This window comes from Heloderma suspectum, chromosome 17 (assembly GCF_057233095.1).
Source record: "Heloderma suspectum isolate Gila_16-S chromosome 17, 16-S_ref, whole genome shotgun sequence".
In the NCBI taxonomy this organism is placed as follows: domain Eukaryota; kingdom Metazoa; phylum Chordata; class Lepidosauria; order Squamata; family Helodermatidae; genus Heloderma; species Heloderma suspectum.
Window position 1 is genome coordinate 13,138,949 of NC_139474.1, and position 14,462 is coordinate 13,153,410.

Genomic DNA, 14,462 nt, shown 5'->3' on the forward strand with positions numbered 1-14,462 from the left:
TGAGCAGCCCTCCCCAACCTGTTTCCTCCCGCTGCTGTTGTTGGGATTACAGCTCCCATCCACCTTCCCTGACCATTGGCCATGCTGGCTGGGGATGCTGGGAGTTGGACTCCAAGAACAGTCAGAGGGCCAAAGGTTTTCCACCCCTTGACTATACTCAGCCTCCTTTGGAAGCCACCTTTTCAGTTAAGGAAATGAAATGGGAGGTTTTGTTTTTTCGCTGGAATCTAAGACCCCGGGGCTTTTGTAGAAAAGAATGCTAAGCAGCCCCACATGCACTTGCCATGTGGGATACTGCAGCAGAACCCCAGAACTGGCTTTCGGTTCCAGAGCCACGTGATCTGGAATCGTGATGCCTGGTTCATGTGAAATCGATGTTGAAGAAGAACCTCTCTCTTTGCTTGCAGGCTCCGTTCCCCTCCTGCCAAATGCAGGTGAGGTAGGAGCTGACTGTGGCTATGTGGTGGTGAGGGAAACACACTCTGCATATGCTCAGAGAGCATCTCAGCTATTAGTTTATATTACTCAGAGAAGTCACCTCCTTCCTGAGTGTGTGTTTGATGAGTATGGGGGGAGAGGGCAAGAAGGAAAGCAGAACAGACCTGAGGTTTAGCTGCAGTCGGCTCTGGGTGGTGTGGAAAACACACTCTGCACATGCTCAGAGGGCCTCTCAACAATAATTTAACACAACCCAGGGCTAAATTCTGGCCCGGAAAACATTCTGGGGCTTAGGAGCCCTGGCATGGAGTAACCCCTCCAACTCCCCTCCTTCCTAGGTGTGTTATCTGCAATGACCTCCAGCTGCTTAGCAGCAAAGGAAATGCAACTCTATGTATGCTCAGAGATTCCATCAAACAATTCATTCATGTGACCCCAAAGTGAAATTTTGAAAGTGAAAATCCATTCCAAGCTTAGCAGCGGAGAGCCCTCGTTACTCGGGCAAGGCAAAGGCGCTCTGCATATGCTCAGAAGGCCCTCCAGCAAATAGTCCACATGATCTAGAGCTGAACTCTGGATCTGAAAACAGAGCTTAGGCTGATGTTAACTCTGGCATGGATTAACACCCCCCAAACTCTTTCCTTGTGGGGGTGTTTGATGAGTAGGGCAGGGCAGGTGGCCATGCATGGCAGAAAGAATCTCTATTCAGCCTCGAGTTCCAGTTTCACATTCTTTGTGGCTGACAAAAGTCTTGGCAGACAAAAGGAAGGGAGGGCCTGGGGGTGCTCAGGATGGCTCCAGGGTGACCAAACAGCTGACAATAGGGTAGGAGGACGGGGCATGTGAGGCTCAGCGCAGACTGGAATTGTGGGAGATCTCAGGTTGCCCCCCCCGCCCCCCCATCACATAAACAGCACAAAGGAGCAGTTTTTGCTTGGGGTGGTGTGGCGGAGAAATGCGAAGCCAATCTGGCAAGGAATGCCCTCTGATCTGAAAGAGGACTCACTTCTATTGTTCACAATAAATAACAATAAATACAATAATAATAATAGATATAACATACATAACGAATATGACATTTATTAATATAATAAATATAATAATTGTAGTAATAATAATTACAATGATCAGTATTCCTATTTCACACAAATAATACCAATAAATACAATAATAAAAGATATAATATAATAATACATAATTGATGTGATGATATTTATTATTACTAATAATAAATACAATAAGTATAGTAATAATGCAATAATCAATATACTTCACACAAATAATAACAATAAAAATAATAAAAGGCATGATGTAATAATATATAAAAAATAGAATGAGATTTATTATTAATGTAATAAATCATAATACAGTAAGAGATCATCAGTGTGGTGTTGTGGTTTCAGTGTTGGAGTGAGACTGGGGAGATCCGGGTTCTAGTCCCCACATGAAGCTCACTGGGTGACTGTGGGCCAGTCTCTGACTCTCGGCCTAACCTACCTCACAGGGTTGTTGTGAGAATAAAACGGAGAGGAGAAGGACCATATAAGCTGCCTTGGGTTCCTTGCAAAAGGAACAAAGGCAGGATATAAATGTATTAATAAATAATATTTATAATAAACATAATAAATATAATACTATATATAATAAAATATATATATATATATATATATATATATATAATACATATAATCGACAAATGACGATGGTGATGATGAATTTACTGCCACAAGGCCACTTCTTTAGATCAGGGGTGGGCTGGCGGACTTCAGGCTTGCAAAATCTACTTAGTTTTTTTTTACCCCAGGGCTGGTCTGATCCTGCAGTACCCTTCCTTCCTTCCTTCCTTCCTTCCTTCCTTCTTTCCAGGAGAGTGGGCAATGTGTAGCTCTCCAGATGCTGTTGGACTGCAACTCCCATCATTTCTCATCACTGGCTCTGCTGACTAGGCCTGATGGGGGTTGCAGTCCAACAACCTCTGGAGGGCCACACGTCTCCCACTACTTACCTATTTCATTTTGAACAGTGGAGACGGCGGGGAAAGTGTATCTCCTGGCCCCACTCACAAGCAGAACGTGAGTGCATCAGCTCATGTTCCCCAGTATACTGCCTCTGATACGTATGAGAGGTGACATACAGCTGTCATGACAAGTAGTCATGATTAGTCTTCTCTTCCATGGATTTATCTAATCCATCAATATGTTTTGTGGTAGTGAATTCAAGAGTTTAACTCTGGGCTGTGTGAAGAAGTCCTTCCTTTTGTCTGTCCTGAATCTCCCGCCAATCAGCTTTATGGGATGACCCCCATTGGGTTTTAGGCTTATGAGACAGGGGGAAAAGTGTTCCCTGACTACTTTCTCCACTCTATGCATTATTTTATATACCTTCATCATGTCTAGGGATGTCGGGGAAATCCTCAACAGAATCAAATGAGTTGGGGTTTCTATGAATCCGACCTGTGGTTTCCACAGTGGACCGGCTTTTCCTAAGTCACATGGATTCTGCGGACTTGCAGACCGTTTTTATTTTGTTTTCTGGAATTTTACACAAATTTAGTCGTAGAAAAATATATAAAATAAAAAAAACACTAGCTGAAAATGTGCATTTCTCCCATAGGCTAAAGCGTGAAAATGTGCATTTTGAGAGGATTCGTGCATTTTCATAAGCATGAATTTGTGCAAATACCAATTTGTGCAAATTTACCAAATTTGGGAAATTGGAAAAAGTCTGATTCTGCCAATGAGCAGATGACGGAACTAAAGGCACCTGACAGTCTGCGAAATGCAGACAGAACGGATGTTACATCCCTAGTCAACGAAGGCTTCTGCACCTCGGATAGCTTCTTTAGAATTCTGACTGGTTCTGACCGAAACCCGGAGTAGATTAACCGCCCCACTGACATCAGAGCCACCAGCCTCCACTGTCCCTAGTCATGTCTCTTTCTATCAGGGCTTTGGCTCTGCCCACTTTGTGCTCTGGCCCCACCTACCACTGGTATGCAGACCCCCCCCGCATCACTCTTTCCCAGAAGGAATGTGCCCCTCCAGAGTGGGAGAAAGTTCCTTACCCCTGGTTTGGATCCAAGCTTTCCTCCAAGGAGTTCAACTTTCTCTCCCCCCCCCCCCCGGCGACCAGCCTTTTATCCTCACAACAACCCTGTGAGGTAGGTTGGGATGATGACAGAGAGAGTGCCTGGCCCAAGATCACCCAGTGAGCTTCATAACTGGGTGGAGATTTGAAGGTGGGTTCCACCTTCCTCCTCCACCTAGTAGCCCCCAGTCCTGGTCCAACCCGCTCTAAAAACACTACACCACGCCAGCATGTTTTCTTATGTTCTTCATGTGAAGGCTGATTGCGGTCAATGCTGCAGAGATGGCAAAGGCACATTCTCAGAGGCACTGACCGCTTTCTGTTTTTCAGGAATGGAGTCTGGCACTGAACTGAGGTTGTAGCAACTAACCATCTTCCCCAGCCACCCTGAAAGCCAGTTTTGGGGTGGGGGAGAACAGGAGGGGAGAGCTGTTCCTTCCACGCCTTGTTTGTAGGCTTCCCAGAACTTCGAATCTGGCTGGGGCCACTGTGGTTAACAGGGTGCTAGACTAGCTGGAATCCAGCGGGCCTCTTGTTCTGTAAATCGCCAGGATAGTTAGGAACAAAACTTCCACATTCAACAGTCTGTCTCTGAATGCTGGAGAGAAACACCAGGAGAGAGGTGTGCAATGCTTCCATGCCCTACTTATGGGCTCCTCCGCCCCGCAGAAACATCTGGCTGAAAACAGGGTGCTGGACTTTATGGTCTGATTAGACAAGGCTCTTATTATGTTACTAGTCCTCCTGAGAGTTAGGAACAGAACTTCCATGATCAGAGGTAGTCAACCTTTGAATGACTGTAAACTGTCCCAAAGGCTTTTGCCAGTTAGGCGGTATACAAAGCTAACAAATAAGGAAGTAAGTAAATAAATAAATTCCGCCCAGAGCAAATGTCAATTAAAATAAGGACTAAGTTCTAGGTTCTTCTTACATTCCCAGGTTAGACTGTGGAAAGAAAGAAAGAAAGAAAGAAAGAAAGAAAGAAAGAAAGAAAGTCAGTCAGTCAGTCAGTCAGTCAGTCAGTCCAGGATGTTTGAGGTTACATTTTGCTTTTCCCTTAATAAAAAGGGAACTAGCAAGAGCAGAGGCAGTGAAGAGTAATTCACATTTCACGGCGGTTAAGGCTGGAACAGCAAAAGGAAAATGCGACAGGGTATTAGAGGTTGGAAGTCTCTCTCTCTGCTTTGACAAGAGTCTCGCAGTGCCCTGGTAAGGCAATGAAGAACTATGGTAAAACGTCGTAGCCGGTTGCATAAGCTCAAGATGACCTTGTGAAGTCCTGGACAGGGGTAGACCAAACCCTCTCCAGACAAGGCTTCCTCTGTCACCTCAGCACTCAGGTGGCCACTGTCCTAAGTGGCATCAGGACTTGGCATCAAGGGTCAGCAGAGCAGGGCACCTGCCAAGGCACCACACCATAGCAGGGGCCCACTGACAAGCATCCTTTGAAGCTGCTCCAACATTGCCCCCTGCTCATTCACCTACCTCTTGCTCGGACAACGGCGGTGGGGAGGAGGAGGAGCAGAGATGCCGCAGCCGCCTTGCTCCCTGGCTCTGCCTGGCAAGCAAGCAACTGGGAGCGATGATGAGAACGAGGCAGAGGAGTGAGAGCAGCTGGTGACAGTGGCGGTGAGAAGGCAGACTCATGGAGGGCGGGGGCCCATGGAGGGCATCTCGCCCAAGGGCCCACAAAAACCTGGAGCCGGCACTGAGTGGCATTCTTGTATCTTGGTTACATGTCTCCCCAAGGTTGCCAGCTGATTAGAAAAGAACCAGCCTGATTTGCTGCTGTGCCTTGAAAGGTCTAATCTATAGAAATCAGCCAGCAAAGTTCATTATGATACTGGGAGAAACACTGTCGCCTGCTAGCACATGTGGTTGTTTAAAGGCGCAGGAGCAGGGGCCGGCACAAACAGCTGGCAACGTTGCCAATTCCTCACCCTAATCCAAGGGGTATGCAGTGCTGCATTTTCGGAGGAACCGATGTTAGGAGCCATAGCTCTGGTGTAGTGCAGAGGCAGAAGATCCCAGATGTAATACATAGATACCCAGTTTTAAAAAGTATCTGGTAGTAGATGTGATGGGAAAACTCTTCTCTGCTCAACAGCCTGGAGCCAGAGTTGACAATATGAGGCTAGATGGGCAAAAAGTCTGACCAACTTCGCATCCTCCAGATGGGTTACTACAACCCCATCACCCCTGCTGGCTGAGGATGATGGGGGTTGTAGTCCAGCACATCTGGCAAGCTTCAGGTTGGGGAAGGTTGGGCTATGAGATGTTGTGGAGAGATCGCCTACAACAGAACCATGGCCCATCATGTAGGGCAGGGGCAGGCTGCTCATGGCCCTCCAGGTGTTTTAGCCTACAACTCCCATCAGTCCTAGCCAGCATAGCCGATGGTGAGGGATTATGGGATTTGTAGGCCAAAATATCTGGATACCCCTGGATGTGTAAGACACTAGGCATGAAGATTTTGAGAATACACCCCTTCCCTTCCCCAACTTGGTGCACTCCAGATGTTTTGGACTACAACTAGCATTCCTCACCATTGGCCATGCTGGCTGGGGCTGATGGGAGTTGACGTCCAAACCATCTGGAGGGTATCAGGTCAGGAGAGGCAAAATTAAAACTGTCGTTTAAAATGCTGCAAACAGCTTTGAGGACCTCAAGGTAAAAAAGAAGGATATAAATGGAAGGAAGGAATGCTCTGATTCTAATTCTAGCAAACACAATCAGGGCGCAATCCTATGCATGTTTACCCTGAAAGAATTCCTACAACTCCCAGCATTCCCCAGCCAGAAAAAAGTCCTACAACTCCCAACATTCCCCAGCCAGAAAAAAGTCCTACAACTCCCAGCATTCTCCAGCCAGCATAGCTGCCTAGAGAATGCTGGGAGTTGTAGGACTTTTTTTTCTGTCTAAATGTGCATAGGATTGTGCCCTTAAGCTAGGAAAACTAGCCTGAGAACCAACCAACCTACCTACCTACCTATCTATCTCCACATTCATGTTAGTTCTAGGTCAGTCCTCAAATTAGATTATGGCTATATGGTAACCATTTCTCACTCCCTCCCTCCCTCCCTCCCTCCCTCCCTCCCTCCCTCCCTCCCTTTCTCTCTTTTTCTCTAATTTTTGCAGCTGGAAGATGAATTGGCTGCCATGCAGAAGAAACTGAAGGGGACAGAAGATGAGCTGGATAAATATTCAGAAGCTCTCAAAGACGCACAGGAAAAGCTAGAGGTCGCAGAGAAGAAGGCAGCCGACGTATGTAGTCTGGGTGTGGAGGCGGGGGGTGGGCGGGGGCATCCCCATCCCAGGCATTCACATTCACATTTGAGAAGGATGCGTTGTCACAACGGGTGATTTTTCACCCCGCATTTCCATTTGGCTGCACAACCTTGTGTATAGGCTACTAATCCTGTTGCGGCATTGCCCTTCGACCCCAGGGCTCCTGTCCAGTTTCTCCATGTCAGATCAGTGCCGCAGAAGCCCTTCCCTTCTTCCAGGGCTGGCATCAAGGGTAGGCATGGTTGGGCACTTGCCCACCGCAGCAGGGGCCCACTGACAAGAGCCCCTGGCGTTGCTCCTCCTCTTCACCCTTGCAACCTGCTTGTTCACCTGCCTCTCGCTCTGGCCCAGGCGACGGCGGTAGGGAGAATGAGGAGCGGGAGGTGCCACGGCCGACTCGCTCAGTGGCTCTCTGCCTGGCTGCCAAGCAAGTGGTAGCAATGGACGGAAAGAGGAGGAGGAGGAGCAAAAGCAGCTGGTGACAGTGGCGGCGAGAAGCGGGAGGGGGCCCATGGAGGGTGTCTTGCCCAAGGGCCTTCCGGAACCTGGAGGCGCCACTACCTTCTTTGTGCAACTTCTAGCCACATCCACTATGCTACACCTTTCCGATCCCCCATTGGCTAAGGGGCAGGAAGTAGCAAGAGCGGAGTAGAGGATATAAGGCAGGGATGGGAACTTCCGGCCCATGGCCCAGTTTGGCCTGCAGGGACTCAGGGGGGGCCCGTCCCCAAACCTCGCCTCCTGGAGTCTGCTGAGCACTTGGGGAGGAGGCATGGAGAGAAATGCTCCGGTATTATCTTACAATGAAGCTAGGTCCCCAGCCGAGGCGCTGGGTGGAGGAGCATGCCTCCATTCGGTGCCATGGCTAGGGTGGCTTTGCTGTGCAGGGGCTTTTCCCAGTGTTCCAGCCAGGGACTATATGATGTCAGAGTACATGGTCATGCCCCCTGACATCATCAGAGGGCTGGGTAGGGGATCATCCAGTTATTGTCCCTATTTCCAAAATGTCTGCAAACCACCAAATCATTGGTAGTTGGGGAAAAGAGGGTGGAGCCAGGGGAAAGGGTGTGTGGGCATCTAGGGAATCCCAGAAGGCTGGATTGGGACGCTGAGCAGGTTGGATTTGGCTCCTGGGCCTGAGGTTCTCCTCCCTTGTTGTAGATCATTCTGATCTAGGATGGATCAAAGGTCTGGCTTGGGATAAGGCAGCTTCCTAGGTTCTTATTTAAATCAGCCCTTATTTAGAACCATGAGGACTGGTGTTTTGCTTTGTTTTTATGGGAAGGGCTGTAACTCCATGGCATGGGATATGTTTCATAGCAGAAGGTCCCATGTTCAATCTCCAGCATCCCTAGGTAGGGCTGAGAAAACTCCTTTCTGACGTGGTTTTGTTCTGCTTCTAACATCGCTTAGGTGGTGTTGAGGCTTGGGTTGCAGTGTTCTCTTATGGACTGGTATTTTTCAGCAAGGTCAGGTTTCAGGAATAGTCAGCAAGGTCAGGTTTCAGGAACAGGAATAGAACACTGCCACCAGGGAAAGTTCCAAGTGGCGCTGGAAGCCAGACAGGCCTGTCTGTTTGTTGCTCCAACAAGGAGTGGAGCAAGACTGAGCCTTAAATAAGAGTGTAGTTGATTTAGATTAGGTGGCCCCGCCTCCATACTGCCTGAGGCTTTGTCTCTTGATGGGGCCTGAGGTGTTTGGGCAATCCCAAGCTGCGACAACATGGGAGTGGCTGCAACACGCTAATGTCCCCATGGCGCGAGTCCTCAGAGTCAAAGGATGGTAATGCAACTGGATGCTAAGGAGCCAACGCCTGGGGACTTTCTGGAGAACTAGGTCCTGGGGAGGTGGAAGCTTTGTGATGCCTTCCAGGCACCGAGTCCTCTCCCTGAACCATTTGCTCTGCAGCCTCTTCTTCAGAAGTCAGGGGTTCAGGATCCTCTAAGGATGAGGCTTCAGGGTCCTGGACCGTGACAGAAATCCTAGAGAGCCGCTGTTCATCAGTGCTGTCAGTACTGAGCTAAGATGGATCGAGGGTCTGACCTAGTATAATTTGCTTGATACTAACCCAAGTTACAGTACCTGAAACAAGTTTGTATTTGAGCCCTTTCCCAAGATGTGGTGACTAGCAATTTTACCACAAAAGGGGTACAGATGTCAGAGGAATCAGTCTGGAGCGTGGAGCTTTCATCAGCTCAACCCCTAGACTTTGACTCACTTTCCCATGAGCTGGCCCAACTCAGTGTGCTTTGAGTCAGGCCAGTTCGTGGTTTTTCATGTATTTTTTAAAAACATGAATAGCAATTTGTGCAAATTGTGGCCGTAAATTCCATTATTTCTGCGAATTGTGGCCATAAACTGCATATTTATTTATTTATTTATTCATTCATTCATTCATTTCATTTCTATACCGCTCAATAGCCGAAGCTCTCTGGGCGGTTCACAAAAATTAAAACCAAACAGCACACAATAAAACAATTTAAAATACATAGAACATTAAAACCACAATATAACAATACAACCACAATAAAACCTAGCAGCAGTGCAGGAGTTTAAAATACAGATTTAAAAGAGCAAAGCTAAAAGTCTAGAAAGCTAAAATGCTAAAATGCCTGGGAAAATAAAAAGGTCTTCACCTGGCACCAAAAGGAATTTGTGAGTTGCTGCTGTAAACTGTGTAATTTGCATGAGTTGCAGCCAGAAATCTTGCAATTTGCAGCCAAAGTGTGCTCAAATTATGCAATCTACGGTTGAAATTTGCGCAGATTGCTATTTGCATTTTTAAAAACCTGAAAAAGTTCCTGGATTTCAGGACGAAACCCCTGAGTTGGGGGTGCTGTGGAAATCCAGAGAGCCCCGAGAAGGCTGGATTTCCCAGCAACAGACATCCCTACAGAGGGGCTCCTTTGTGAAGACTCTCTCACACACTAGAGAAAGGCATTCTCCTAAGCCAGCCTTTCCCAACCTGATGCTCTCCATATGTTTTGGATTTCAAGTCCCATCATCCCCAGCCAGCATGGCCAATGGTTTGCTGGGAGATGTAGTCCAAAACATCTGAAAGCCACCAGGTTAGGTAAGGCCGGGCTAAGTCAATGGGTGTCAAACTTTGTGTGGGGAAGGAGCCCTGAAACACCTCAGAAACAAGGGTTCCTCAGCGAGAAGATCAGTAATGGCTGACATGTTGCCCCGAACTGCAGCTTCCCCACCATGACCAATCTAACCACCTACAATGGGCAACCATCATGGTATATTCCAGGCTGTGTGCTTGGTTTGTGCGGGTGACAGTGAGCTACTGACCAGGCCTCCTAGAACGTGCCCCAGGATCCTTTGCAGTGCATCGGCATTCTGTGGCAGACATCCAGGGGCTTTTTCAAGGTGGAAATGGCTCCTTTACGGCCCAGAAAAAGTTGAAAACGACTGTCCCAGGGTGCTAAGAGAGCTGGCAAGGAGACCGCCCCCCACTTCCCATGTCTTGACTTCTTGGCAGGAGCAGCGGAAGTTGTGGGGAGCCAGCAGCCAAGGAAAAGGAAACGCTCAGGTTCCGAAAATAACCTTATCTTTTCCAGCAAACACTGCGGTTAGGCTTGTGCATGGGTGAAGGCTCACCAAACTGCCGCTGACTTTTGCACAATGCCAACTGCTCTCCGGAGGGCCAGCACCGACCTACTTCTCCCAGCTGGGCCTTTCCCCAGCCATGTAGGCACTTAAACCACTGGGACAAATACCCACTCACCCACAGTGCTGAATTTAATAAGGTTCCCTGTGAGTTCCGCAGTTAGTATCATCAAAGGCTATTCGCCTCTGGCAAGCAGGGATCGCCCTCGGGAGACTAAGGAAGGTGGTAAGGTCCCAGGTTTGATTCCTGGAACTCCAGTACCACCATCAGGTAGCAGCACTGGGACAAAGCTACTGCTTGTCACGGTACCTGACGCTGGGTTAGATGGATTTTGGGTCTAACTCAGAGTACAAGGCTGCTTTTTAAGTTTAATCATATTCGTTATGTCATAGCTCAGTGGTAGAGGACCTGCTTTACATGCAGAAGGACCCGGGTTCAATCCCTGGCATCTCCCTGGAGAGCCACTGCCCGTCAGTGTGGACCATATTGACTGTATGTTTTACCTTAAATGTATTTTTATTATTTAAAACAACAATTAAGCTAGATCAACCTTCCCCAACTTGGCACCCTCCAGATATTTTGGATGACAACTCCCATCATCCTTGACTATTGCCCATGCTGGCTGGGGCTGATGGGAGTTGTTTTGGACAGCAGACATTTTGATCTGAAGAGCACCAGGCTGGGGATGGTTGAGCTGGATGGAGCAAACCTCTGACTTGTTATAAAGGCAGCTTTCTACGTTCCTGTTTCAATCAGCCCTTTATGCAGAACCATGAGGACTGGAATCTTACTTTATTTTTTGGAGAAGTGGTAGAGCACATGCATTGCGTGCAGAAAGTCCCAGGTTCAATCCCTGTCATGGCCAAGTAGGGCTGGGAAAGGCCCCTTACTGCTTGAGACCATGAAGAGCAGCTGCTGGTCTGAGGAGACAGGTCTAAGCTAGATGGGTGTTTGGTCCAATTCAGTATAAGGCAGGGTCTTATGTTTTTATAAGTAGGCCTAATACAAGTCCTTTGGGGCTGATAGAGGCCCACATTTTGAAGCAACGGCAGTTAGGGAAACCATTACCATAGCTCAGTGGTAGAGCACCAGACTTGGTATGAACCAGCTTCAGATGTCCCTATTTAAATCAGCCCTTATTCAGAATCATGAGGACTGGAATCTTACTTTGGTTTTAGGGGAAAAGTTGTAACTTAGGGATATGGCACATGCTGTGCAGCAGAAGCTCCCAGGTTAAGTCCAGGTAGGGCTGGGGGAAAGTGTCTGAAACTCTGAGGAACTGCTGCCCGTCCATGTAGACAATGCTCAGCCAGGTAGTCTCACTCGGTATAAGGCAGCTTCCTCGGTTCCTATTTAAACCAGCTCTTATTCAGAACCTTGAGGACTAGAGTATTCCTTTATTTTTAGGCGAAGAGTCATAACTCAGTGGTAGTGCACACACTTGGCACGCAGAAGGTGTGGGATCATCTCCAGGTAGGTCAGGACAGATCTCCAGTTGTTTTGGACTTCAACTCCCAGAAGCCTCTGCCAGCATGACCAATGATTAGGAATGCTGGGAGTTGAAGTCCAAAACATCTGGAGATCTACTTTCTGCCCCGCTTCTGGAACACTGAACTAAATGGACCAATGGATTTGACAGAGGAAGTAGCTTCCTATATTCCTATAAATAAAAGTTGAGCAGAGTATGTTGCTTAACACACACACACACCGCCCCGTAAAAAAGAGCTTGCTGAAGTCAGCAAGGGTTTTTCTTAAAAAGAGGATCATCTCATGCACAACAGAATTAGAAACCCAGGACACATCTGGGGCCAAAAGGAACTCTGAATCACTTGTGCCTTGGCTTTTAGGAAGGAGTGACATCCAAAATCTGGGTAGACTGACAGCCTGGTGTTTGGGATAAGTGGAAACCCAAGCGGTCCTGTCCCCTGATGCCCATTGATGTGCTGGAAAGGTATGCCATGGCCTGATCCTGCATGCCAGGCCGACTCTTCATTATATTGTTGGCGGCAGTCTCTAGGCAAAGAAGCACACTGAGTTTCCCCAGAGCGTGATGACTGCCTCATCCGTCAAGTGCCTAAGGGCTGTCAGCGCCTCTTGCAGCTGCCTCCTGGCATTCAGAGGGGATTATCTGTACAGATTTATCGCCTGAAAACTTTTGATGGACAGACCAGCTTTCACCACCTCCTCACGCCCCTGTCTTCCCCTTCCAGATTCTGCTTGATGGCAGCGGGAGAGCATGCTGGGACGTGGGGTGACCTTTGGGCATCGTTGGCCTTCGGTCTGCTCAGCTAACCATCCGAGAGGCTGGCATTGAGCCGCAGTGCGTGGCTTTCCCCAGGATGGCCAAAATCAAGCATTTGCTGCTGCCTGGAGCCAGGACGCCCATCATCCTTGGGCAATTGCTGGAGCCCCAGAGCCCTGGGGGGGCCACCACTGATGCACCCCCCTTTATATTTCTTCCTTTTCTTTTTTTGCCCCAGTGCTCTCAGCAGCATCAGGCAGCTGTGTGTAGGCACCATTTATTTTAAAAACATAAGAACATCAGAAGAGCCCTGCTGGATCAGACCAAAGGTCCATCTAGTCCAGCAGTCTGTTCACACAGTGGCCAACGAGCTGCCCACGAGAACCAGTCGCCAACTGGCTGCCCCCACAATCTCTCTAAAATAGAGTCACTCCAGGGCAGAGGTGCAGAACCTTAGGCCTGGGGTCCCAGTCCCGCCCTCTGGGATTTCCCAGAGGGCCCCACCCCTTGCCTCTGGACCCCACCCCTTTTGACCCCCCCATTAATCACCCTGTGGTTTTCTGGCTTTTGTGCTGTCCCCCCCTCTTCTAAAAGGTTGAAGTGCTACTGGCAGTAAGAGCTTTGAGTTAAAACAGACTGGTTATTTGGGGGGGGGGGGCTTTGCTTTTGGTCTCGCCCACTGCTGGAATGCAGCTCTTGAGAGCTTCTCCAAAATAGAAGTTGGCCCTCAGGCTGAGAGAGGTTCAGCACCCTATTCCAGTGCATTGTGGGAAATTAGAATGGCAGCTGGACCCTGTCAGGCTTCCTGATCCCCCCAGCGCACATGCTCAGGCAATCTGACACCGGACACTCAAATCAGTGAAAGTTCTTTATTGCAGGAAAGCCCACAGCAAAAGCTTAATGGTTACACTCTTCAGAAGTCATATAGCTGAGGGTCAGTAGCTATAGCCTCTATGTAATTCCAGAACAGTCCAAAGCTGAACACTACTACCGTGACCGAGATCCTCATCAGCGTGGTTTCCTCATTGTCATTCTCCATGGTTCTGAACACAAGGGAAGGGACTCTGGATTCCTGGGTCCCTAACCCAGACAATCCTTTCATGGGATTCCAACCCCGGATATGGAAAGGGAATGATTCCTGGAATGAACCCATCAGGCAATCAAGGTAACTTCTTGAAAGGCCTAAGCAAACCACACCCGTAGAAAGTCCAACTTTGAATCTTTTGTTGATAACTCCAGGCTACATGGTGAAGGCCTATCAAGATCAAAGGAAGGGTAAACCCAGACACGCAGGGAGTTCCGTGCTGCCGCTTTCGCATTGGTAACGCCACACTGCATGCGTCCAGGCAGAGGAAAGACCAAAAGTCATAGATCAAACCCAGACTGCCAGTATGCTGAGCTGACGACAAAGAGACACACACCATCCAGAGCAACGAGAATTCAAGCCTAAGGAAAGCCTCCCAGTACTTTTCATGGCAAGTCCTTCACAATCTGACATTCTAGTCCATGTGCAGAGCGCCTCCAAAAGCCCAGACGATGATGGATCCAAAAAGAGAAGGCTTCGGGCAATGAAGACGAGATGTTCCTAGCAAAGGCTCTTCCCCTTTGCATCAGCTTAAAAGGGAAGGCGTGACTGTAAGGCACCCCCTCCACACCCCTTGACAGACAAGGGCCTTTAGCCTTTCAGCAAGGGCCCTGTCTAAGCAGGGTGTCACTGCTCAGCCCTCCAGCAGTGACGCTTCAGCCTGGGCGACCCTTCTGCAAACCCCACCCCACCTCTGTCAGGTCCTC

General features: G+C 48.6%; 1 protein-coding gene across 4 annotated transcripts in view; it reads left to right on the forward strand.

The window, feature by feature from the left end:
* TPM3 (tropomyosin 3) overlaps positions 1-14,462 on the forward strand; it is a 72,232-nt gene that overhangs the window by 687 nt on the left and 57,083 nt on the right. For all 4 annotated transcript variants that reach the window (XM_084824263.1, XM_084824262.1, XM_084824261.1 and 1 more), the window contains exon 2: positions 6,664-6,789. In XM_084824263.1, coding sequence (XP_084680389.1) covers positions 6,664-6,789 — 126 coding nt within the window. The remainder of the gene's footprint in view (positions 1-6,663; positions 6,790-14,462) is intronic.